The sequence below is a fragment of the Octopus bimaculoides genome, chromosome 22 (genome assembly GCF_001194135.2).
Source record: "Octopus bimaculoides isolate UCB-OBI-ISO-001 chromosome 22, ASM119413v2, whole genome shotgun sequence".
Lineage (NCBI taxonomy): Eukaryota > Metazoa > Mollusca > Cephalopoda > Octopoda > Octopodidae > Octopus > Octopus bimaculoides.
In genome coordinates, this window is record NC_069002.1 from 1,643,494 (window position 1) to 1,654,477 (window position 10,984).

The 10,984-nt window shown below is 40.2% G+C and overlaps 1 protein-coding gene across 1 annotated transcript in view; it reads left to right on the forward strand.

Moving 5' to 3' along the window:
* Window positions 1-9,625, forward strand: part of LOC106879018 (PR domain zinc finger protein 4) — a 10,840-nt gene extending 1,215 nt beyond the window's left edge. Inside the window, exons 2-10 of the mRNA XM_052975832.1 lie at window positions 197-468; window positions 890-1,051; window positions 1,508-2,242; window positions 3,198-3,380; window positions 3,736-3,930; window positions 4,464-4,579; window positions 5,087-5,303; window positions 6,124-6,399; window positions 7,196-9,625. Of these exons, the coding sequence (XP_052831792.1) occupies window positions 207-468; window positions 890-1,051; window positions 1,508-2,242; window positions 3,198-3,380; window positions 3,736-3,930; window positions 4,464-4,579; window positions 5,087-5,303; window positions 6,124-6,399; window positions 7,196-7,953 (2,904 nt within the window). The 5' untranslated portion in view covers window positions 197-206 and the 3' untranslated portion in view covers window positions 7,954-9,625. The remainder of the gene's footprint in view (window positions 1-196; window positions 469-889; window positions 1,052-1,507; window positions 2,243-3,197; window positions 3,381-3,735; window positions 3,931-4,463; window positions 4,580-5,086; window positions 5,304-6,123; window positions 6,400-7,195) is intronic.
* The last annotated feature ends 1,359 nt before the right edge of the window (window positions 9,626-10,984 follow it).

A 10,984-nucleotide genomic window follows, 5' to 3' on the forward strand; every position in this document is an offset into this window, starting at 1 on the left:
AAACGGGCAAACGAACCCCCCCCCCCCATCTAACCAAATATAGGCGCCTATATCAGGCAACATGGAGATATGCCTGTTAAGCAAATTTCTTCTCCAAATCCCAGCAGAGATGTCCGATGTCTGTATGATTATCAAACTCAATGACTATGGATTTATTCCTTCCTCTCTTTTCTTTCCTGTGTTTTTGTTTTCCCAGTGAAACAGCAATGATGAGTTCCTCAGCAATGGCAGAAAGTTTCACCCTGCCCGTCAACGTTGACCAGCTGACCTGTGTTGTGGACTCAATGGTCGAGGTTTCATCTGATGCTGGTTCTGCTGCACCTCCTTTACCAAATGTGAACCATCTGGCTTCCAGCCCGGCTCTGTCGACCGTTGCAGACGTCATGGCTTGCGGCAACACTGCTGCTGATAACCAAACTGTCACAGACACTTGTCTACCTCATATTCTACAGACACAGGCTTCTGGCTGTAAGTTGGTGTTGTCGTTGAATCATCTATGTCACCACCACCACCACCACAGCACTATATACTATACACTATACTACAACTGCTACTACCATATTAACACCATGATACAACCACACACCACTACTACAGCTGCTGCTACAGGCTCAGCCTCCATGACCACCACAATCACCACCACCACCACCACTATTACCACTACAATGCCACATGCAAATACCACCCCACCACCACTGAGACACCCACAAACACCACCACACATGCACACACTACTACTGCACCCATACCACCACCATTACCATCACACTATACACTATTGCTACATCACCACAAAACTACCACTACCTCCACCTCCCTACCACAAAAGCTTTTATAGTTGCTCTGTCACCAACTAGCGTCTGACCGTTGACCATTCTTCTACTTGCAGTGTTATCCAGCACAAACAATGTTCCGTCTCTTCACATCCCTGTGTCCCTAACAGGACACTCCATCTCCATGTTGCCACTGATGCTCTCCCTAAACCTACCTCATCGACCCCTTATCTCTGCCATCGACAAAGGTTCAATCAGCAGGGCTTCCATCCATACAGGTGACTACTTGCCTTTTGTTTTTTTGCTCCATTTTATTAGTCTAGGCCAGCAGTTCTCAGCTGGGGTCCATATGACCGTTAGGGATCAATATGGCCCTTAGGGGTCAATATAATCCTGAGGGAGTCCATATGGCCCCAGAGGGTCAACATGAGATTTTGTTAAAATTTATCTGTAATAAATTGCTTACATTTCTACTATACAGAATATTTTAATTTTTTCAATACAATTAATTATAATTATGATTATAAAGATAATTATAAAAAATAATTTTTAAAATAATTATGATCATAAAAATAATTATAGTTATAAAAATAATTTTTAATTATAATTATAAAAATTGCGTTTTATGAGAAGCATAAATATAAACAAACATGCACACACACACACACACACACACATCTTTATAGATAAGCTTTATATTCTGTTATATAAATGTGCATTGTCTATATTTTCAGCTCCTACACCAATCCCGTTTCCATCAGTAATGGCGCCTGGCATCCAGAGGGAAGCTGGGAGTTGTTCCACTGTTCAAGACTTAAACATGCTCAATTGCATTCAGGCAGAGTCCTGTGACAACCATCAGCATCATAACAACAACAACAACACCACCACCACCACCATAGAAACTCTGGAATCTTACCCATCACCCGCCACTGGTCCCCAACCAATGGAAGAAGCCAGCTGTGACCCAAACCATGTTAACAGACTCATCACCACAAACATGCACAGCACTCTGCAGAATCCAGTGCTCGTCACTTCCAACCTGTCCAATCTCTCCGACCTTCGTCTCGGGATGGGAATCACCTCACAGAACGATAACTTCCCCACTCATTCCCCTTCCATGCCTGATGTACAGTTGCCTCCGCTTTTGCAGGCTGCTAACCAATTTAGTCAAAAACATGTAGAACACCAGAAATCCGGTGCTGCCATGAGTGCAGCACCTTGCATCATGCAACATAATGGTTCAGCCCTTGAACTAACAAATGGTTCCGCTGCAGAAATTGCAGCGTCCATATCCGGTGCCAACCTTCAATCAATCTTAGATGCTTCACTTCATCAGCAACACCAACAACTCCAGGAACACTGTAATGATGAAGTAGCCAATTCTTTGAATTCTATTGGAATGGTTACCAACAAGTCATGTGACGGAAATGCTGCAGCTTCTCTTTTAGACATCAACAACATGTCAGGTATTCGAAACTTGTCTTCTACAGTTTTTGTTCTATTTTCGTTTTTGTTGTTTTTTTTCTTTAAAGTCTGGGATTTATTCTATCAATCTTATTTGCTAAACTGCTGAGTCATGGGGAAGCAAACAAGGGGGGACTGGTGGTCAGATACACAGACACACACATGCACACAGATATACACACAAACACACACACATACGTACATACACACACTGAAATACACAGTCATTCACACAAAGATACACACGCACACTCACAAACACACACACACAGACAGACATAAAGACATCCCCGACACACACACACACATAGACATACACACACACACACACACACACATATGATGTGCTTCCACACAGTTTCTGTCTACCAAATCCATTCCAAGGCTTTGGTCAGTCCAACCAAAATTCTCAGCCAAAGAAAGCTAGGTTGACTTTCTAGACCCAGACGACAATGGTGGGGCAAAATTCCATTTGAAATGCAGTAGGATTTGTGATGACAATGACCAATGTCTGAATGTTTACTCCACATGTTACGTTATATATTTTGACCTTTCACTTCATTGTATTTTGACCTTTCACTTCATTGTATTTTGACCTTTCTCTCCATTGTATTTTGACCTCCATTGTGAGGTGAGGAGTTGGCAGAACTGTTTGTATGATGGTTGAAATGCTTAGTGGTATTGCATCTGTCTTCGTGTTCTGAGTTCAAATCCCACTGAGGTTGCTTTTGCCTTTCAGCCTTTCGGGGTTGATAAAATAAGTACCAGTTGGTTACTGGGGTCAATATAATTGACTTAGCCCTACCCCCACCGAAATTGCTGGCCTTGTGCCAAAACTTGAAATTGACGAATGGATGGAGTTTGCTTCCCACCACCACCAACCACCACCACCGCCATAAACCCCTACTTCATTCCTGCAGTCCTTTCTAACAGATCAATATCATTTCTCCATTCCAGTGATCGACATGATTCTCAAAGTGCATCAAAGTGGTGCAGCAGCAGCAACTACCACAACAACAACTGATGCTGCTAAAGATGAGACCAGGAGTGCAATGGTGATGTCTGGTACCAGCTGTCAACTGGGGGAGGACATGGCTACATTTAGTACTAAACCTTACAACCAAATGTCTTTTGACAACTGTAAGCAAACTTTTTAGGTTAAACCTTAATATTTTTCCTTGTTCTTGTTTATTTAGCCCAAGGCCTGTCTTGATTGAGAAGTCTTAAAATGATCAAAGGCATTCCAGCCAAGCTGTTATTTCTAGCATGTTAAGTGACAATGTAGAAGCCCTCTTCTTGGCTGGTGTATTTTGTTGGTTTATGGCTGGCTTATATGATGTTGGGGATAATTTTGGTGATGCTAATGAGTATGATGGTTATGATGATGATGATGATGAAGATGAGGATAAAAATGACGATGATGATGATGATTATGATGTGTCACTGGTTTTAAGTATTACTTAAAGTAGCCCGTTTCTGTTCCTCTCTTTTCCAGTTTGCCTAGAATGCAACTACAACAGCAACACCAGTAGCAATGGCAGCAGCAGCAGCAGCAAGGCTCCATGTCAGATCCACAACACAAATTACTGTGATATTCCCGATAACCCTATCCCTTCTCGAGCTCGTCTCTCAACACCTTCGCTTCTTTACCTGAAAACTACCTCAGCTCATGGTTACACAGACACTCTGGGTTAGTTGTTTCCCATTTGCTCACTCCCTCCTCCCCATCAGCTCTTCTTTAAGTTAATCTGTTACTCTGTTAATCTGTTAATCTGTTACATTGTGTACCATTAGCAGAGTGGACTCTCTTGCAAGAAATCAGGCCAAATCTCCGCTTTGAGAATAATTTCCTACCTCCCCCCCATCTTGGTTGGCCAGAGAAAAAATGATAGGCTCTGCCTTCCCACCTGACAGAAAAATACTGTATGTATCCTGAGAGTGAGTGTCTTGGAGTCGAGGGACAACCAGCGATCACTGATTAATCTCCCAAAAATCAGGGTTTTAATAATTGCTCATACCTGAATTCTCAGAACCGTATTCTGTGAAAGATTTCTCTTTGACAAAAGTTTAGAATTCAAATATAGGCAGTAATTTTAACCAATGGGACACTAATAATTATGCCTATTCGGCCAACATGACCATTACGTCATATTACCGCCATTTACGACTTGCTTGCTACATTATTATTATTATTATTATTATTATTGTTCTGTTCTTTTGTAGGAGTGTGGGCAAAAGAAACCGTTCCTTGCCGAAGCCGGTTTGGTCCATTCGTTGCCAAAGTGAAGGGGAAATGTCCAGTGGATTCACAAAAGACATCAGATTTCCCCATTTGGATGGTAAGTATATTGTATCTCTGGATCTAGCATTCTCCATCACATCCTGCAACACTCCACAACCTATTGAGGTACATTTTTACATCTTCATTTAAGGCAGCAAGCTGGCGGAATTATCGGAGTGCCGGACAAAATGTTTAATGGCATTTCGTCTGTCGTCACATTCTCCCGTCTTAATTACATATTTCATATTTTAACATTGTATGAGTTAATTCCCTTGGATTATTGTGTTGGATAGAGTTCACTCCCTTAATGCGTTCGCTCTGTCTTTCTCTCCCCCTCTCTCTCTCTGGGCTGATTGGCACTCTGGAGATGATGTTATCGTCTTGTCCCCTTTCCTGAAATTGCTGGCCTTGTGCCAATATATGAAACCCATATTTTATACTTTCTCTCTTTCAGATGTTCTTAGTCAATCATTTTAAACTAACTCCAATTAGTTCTTAATTATCAGTCTACATGGAACCATGCCTCATTAACCATTCTCCAACCTCTTTCATTCTTTTATTGCAGATCTTCTCCAAAGATGGACAAACTGCTGATGTCCTTGATGTCAACGATGAGAATGAGTGCAACTGGATGATGTTTGTGAAACCAGCTCGGTCATCAGAGGAGCAGAACTTGGTAGCGTACCAACAACAACATAGTATTTACTTCATGACATGCTGTGATGTTCAACCACACCAAGAACTCTTGGTTTGGTACTCCAACGATTATGCGAGTGCGTTGGGTAAGGCTGACGGTTTTATTATGTTTTGCTCCAGGTTGTCCTTTGTAGGCTTGTTTCTTCTTTCACTACAAACACATGCATTCAACCCTTAACCCTTTTTATTATTATTATTATTATTATTACCTTTGCTCAGCTTCTAACGCTGGAAGATGTACTACGGTGTCAGCTGTTCACTACCAGTGAACTAAGGTAACACCTCTTATTTTTCGAGCACCTTCCGGAGTATTCGAGCGGTCCCAAGCAGTGCTGTTGTCTGCAAGTGTTCCACCCTTATTGCAGCCCCTATTTGTTCCACGTATTTCTCAAAATTTTTACTCACTGTTCCCAGGGCTCCGACAATTATTGGTACTACTGCTACCTTTTTCATCGACCACAACTGCTTCACTTCCCAAGCTAACCTGTCATATCTCTCGAATTTTCTTTCTTCCTTATCGCATACCTTGTTGTCAGCTGGACATGCTATATCTATGATCCAGCATAGTTTGTTTTCTTTCTCAATGCCCGGCTTCCTATTCTCTATCGCTTGGTCGCACTGAATCATAAAATCCCATCGGATCTTTGCATTTCTATTTCCGACGATGCCTTCAGGTTTGTGGTCGTACCAACTTTTTGCTCTGTCAAGTCCATACTTGTTGCAAAGTGTCCAATGGCTATATTGCCTGGCTATATTGTCATGAAAAGACATCCACATATCTGATTGCATATCCGATTTGGACCACCAAGAGCTGCATATAATTTCTGACCTTTGTGGATCTTAAAATGTCTTTTATATATATTGATTGATTGATATGTATAATGTTGTTGTTGCTATTACCCACAGGTGTGCCATTGAAGGCCAACATTACCTTGAACTGTTGCGTATGCAGAAAACCATTTGCCAGTCACAAACTCCTGGCGCAGCATGTCAGGTCAATGCATCCCGATGCCAGTGTTCGCCGATGGCACTGCCAATTTTGTAATAGAGGTTTTACGTCAATGACCAAGTTAAAGACTCATCTATTGACCCACATCGGTGCCAAGCCCCACTCTTGTTCCCAGTGTGGGAAGCGATTCACAGACCAAAGCAACCTCCGTACGCACCAGTCCATTCACACAGGTAAGTACCACATGGCATGATTGAATGAATTCCTTTGCTGCATTTTCATTTCATTGACTTAGTCAACCAGGCATGGCTGTGTGGTAAGAAGTTTGACATTGTAAAATAATATTGTTACATGGTGGCATTTTAAAATGTCAACATTTTACTCTATTAACATTATGCTATGTTGAGATTTTAACAAATTGACTGTCTAATATGTTGACAATTTAGAATTTTGACATGAGCTATGTTGACATGTCAATTTTAGTAAATGTGCATCTTATAGAAAATAAAATAAATTCAAATCTGGAATAACTGCGAAAACAGCCTAGAAAATTAGGTAAATACCTTGAGAAGATGGGAAAAAGTTACCAGCAGGCATCTACAGAAAATTGAACACTGTACCTCTCTCAGAGAAGTACAGGGTTCAATTTTCTAGACTGTTAGATTTTCTAGGCTGTTCTCACAGCCCTCCTGTGTTCAAAATTGTCTTTATTTTCTGTAAAATACCTATCCACTTAGATGTTTCTAAGACTTTTTATTAAAAAATGGCATTGTAATATATTGAATTTAATAAGTGGTTGGCGTTAGGAAGGGCATCCAGCTGTAGAAACTCTGCCAAATTAGACTGGAGCCTGGTGTTGCCATCCGGTTTCACCAGTCCTCAGTCAAATCGTCTAACCCATGCTAGCATGGAAAGCGGACGTTAAACGATGATGATGATGATGATGATATTTTAATATATTCACAAAACACTTTTATTTAATTATTTAATTTGATGTAATTATATTGTTTTATCTTTTGCTCCATTCAGGTGAGAGAAAATTTCCGTGCAGCGTCTGTAAGAAACAGTTTCGTCAGAAAGCTCACCTGACGTCCCACATGTTTACTCACACAGGTGAGAAGAAGCTGCAATGCCAGTTCTGTGAGAAGATGTTCTCTCGTTCTTCTGACCTCAAACAGCATGAATACCAACACACACGCGAGAAACTCTACAGCTGTTCGCACTGTGACAAGAGTTTCTACAAAATGCAGAACTTCAAGAAGCATCTGAAGATTCATTCTGGTGAACGGAACTTTACTTGTGTGAGGTGTCACAAGTCATTCTATACAAAGTACCACTTGAAACGGCACAGTGGCACGTGTAAGGGGAGCCGAAGTACTGCTGCTCTTGGTGTTGCTGCTGCTGGTGGTGGTGGTGGTGAGAATGATAGTGGTGTTGGTGTTGGAGGTGGGAAAGTAGCAGTGCTGCAGCAGTCTGAAAACTGTGGCCACCTCCATCTAGACACGTCTAACAACATTGATGACGGTCGAGGTGGTAATGATGAAGAAGAAGAGGATGGAAATGAGGATGAGGACGAGGATGATGATGTCATGGATAGAAATGATGAGGAAGAGGTAGAGGAGGAGGAGGAGGATGTTGAAGATGACGATGATGATAATGATGATGATGATGATGATAACGGTGGCGATGAAGATGATGATGAGGAAGAGGAAGAGGAGGACGAAGATGACGATGATGATGATGATGAGGGTGATGATTGTGAAGCACAACAAAGGACTAGGGTCTGAAGCAAAACATCTTCAACATTATTGAGGGTAATTGTTATTATCATTAACATCATCATCATCATCATCATCATCATCATTATTACTATTATCATTATTATTATTAAAGATGACAAGCTTGTAGAATTCTTAGCAAGCCAGGCAAAATGCTTAGCGGCATTTCATCTGTCGTCACATTCAGAGTTCAAATTTCACTGTTTCCGGAAGTGAATTATTCAAACCCCAAAGAATCCCTCTCAACACATGGCCATGATGCTCCCTCACTACTTCTGCTCGTGATCAGAGATGCACATCGTCAGCCACCAAGGGACATGCTCAACTGGTTAAGGTCAAACAACTGACAAGCAAATCTCTGGTATTGAGCAGAATATTTGCTGTAGCCCATTTTTTATACCAAGACAAAACAATGTTCATGATAACACTTCCAAACAGTTAAAATCAGAAGCCACTGCCTGGTACTTATCATTATTATTATTATTGTTATTATTATTGTTATTATTATTATTATTATTGTGATGATGGATGAAATGATAAAGCATTGAACTTAATAATGTCCTATATTATTTAGTTATGGTCCTTCACATTCTGTTTCAAATCCTGCTGAGGTTAACTTTGCCTTCCATTGTTCCAGGTTGATAAAATAAATACCAGTCATGTATTGGGGTCAATTTAAATTGACTGCATTCCATGCCCTTATGTCTATGTTATAAATCATTGCTATTATTATCATCACCGTCACTGTCACACACATTGCTGAAGACTGGGTCTTCGGATGAATAACTTGTGCACATTCCTGTCCATTAATTTTCTCAAGGCCATTAATTTCTTCAAAGCCATTAATTACCTCAGACCTGTACAACTTATTTTAACCATGTAAATGCTGGAAGAATGATCCAAATGATCCAACCCATTTTAACATTGAGACATTGAGCCGTTTTTAACATGTGAACATTTGCAGACCTATACAACTGATTTTTAACATGTGAACATTTGCAGATCTATACAACCCCTTTCAACATGCAAATATTTGCAGACCTATACAACCCATTTTAACATGTGAACATTTGTAAGCCTATACAACTGATTTTTAACATGCGGACGTTTGCAGACCTATACAACCCATTTTAGCACGTGAATATTTGCAGACCTATACAACCCATTTTTAACATGTAAAAACTGGAAGAACTATTAAATCCATTTTAACATCTAAACATTGACAAAACCACAGAACCCATTTTAAAATGTTAACATTTGCAGCTTTATACAACCTATTTTAATTAGTCAATAGATGGGCCTCTACGGGTCAAAAGCTAGTTGCTAGAAATAGCAACAGAGTCTGCAACAAAATCCAATGTGAAAAGTAGTTTTAGATACAAAAAAAAAAAAATATGCAGATGGTCATGGTTAGATTGTCATTGACTATAAATCTATCTAATCAGGCCAGACATGGGGCTAAACACCTACATTATTTGAATGCGTAATCTTTGATGGACTTCATGAAATTTACATTGAAAATGTAAACATTGGAAGCTCTATACAACCCAATTTAACGTGAAGATTTGCAGATCTATACAACCCTACCTGGTATATTTAAAATTAATGTAAACTATGTTAAAAAGATGTGGAAATATGAAATTAAAAATTCTGTGATAAATAAAAAAATATAGGAAGTGAATTTTTGCTTTGGTCTTCTCAATAAAACTGGTGAAGATGTGTTGTATTGTGTTTAGGATTAATGTGATTGATGTGGATAAGCATGTGTGTGTATATGTGGATGATGGCCTTCCCATCGAAGACAACGTATGAGCGTTCGGCTGTTTTGCCAAACAACCTGCACAAATGGTTTGTTTATAGCGATCAAATGTTCGTGCCGCACATTAGCTCACTCTCGTTCCATCAAATCGGTGTTGTCTGAACGGGTGTCACAGTGTGCCGCACGTCAGGTGTATAATGTGTGTATACGTGTGTGAGAGTCTATAGGAGTGTGTTTGCGTGGATATGTGTGTACGTGTGTGCATGCGTATGTCATTATGTACGCGTATGTGAGAGTATGTATGTGCACCTGTGAGTGTGTGTAATTGCGCATATGCATGTATGATTGTAGCTTTGAGCGCGTGCGTGCATATGCGTGTGTGTATGTGACTACGTATGCATGTGCATGTGTGTCCCAGGATGTTCCCACCATTTCCTTCATGACCATCACTTCCCTCACCACCTTCATCATCATCATCACCATCGACATCATCTTCATCCCCGTCATCATCATCGTCAACGTCATCGTTGTTATCGCCATATCCGTACAAATAACACATTCTGGCGCGCCACTTCCCTCCTCACTTCATCTCACGCTGCCCCGCGATCATTTCAGAGGTATTGTTAGGCATATATAAAACTAGATTACGTTATGTAACGTAAACCTTCCTTTTCAAAGACGACAGATATTTGGCTGCTATTTCAAGCAGATCTGGCTACAGCATAGGCGCTCCTTTGGTGACTCAAATTTTTGTCCGTCTCTTTTAGAGAAGTGCATTAACAATATATCAATAATTTACTGGTTATACGCAACCTAATATGCACGTCACATGTACACCAATACATTTATTTATATATGTATATATATATGTATACATATGTGTGTGTGTATATATATATATGTAAATGCATATATGTGTGTGTTGACCTTAAGCGTTGTCAAAAGAAATCATTGCAAGGTTATATCGATCCCACGTCCAAATATATACATAAATATGTGCGTGCGCTCGATGTAGCAGGTGCTATCAATTTGTTCGCTTATCTATCCATCTACCTACCTACCTACCTACCTACCTACCTACTTATCACTCCACCTCCACAACTCCCTAAAGGCCTAACTGATCTTCTCCATTAAATCATCTATCTATCTATCTATCTATCTAAGGAATGAGTCCTGGGGTCGATTTGTTCGACGAAAGGCAGTGCTCCAGCATGACCACAGCCAAATGCGTGAAACAAATAAAAGATTAAAAGAATATATATATATATATATATATATATA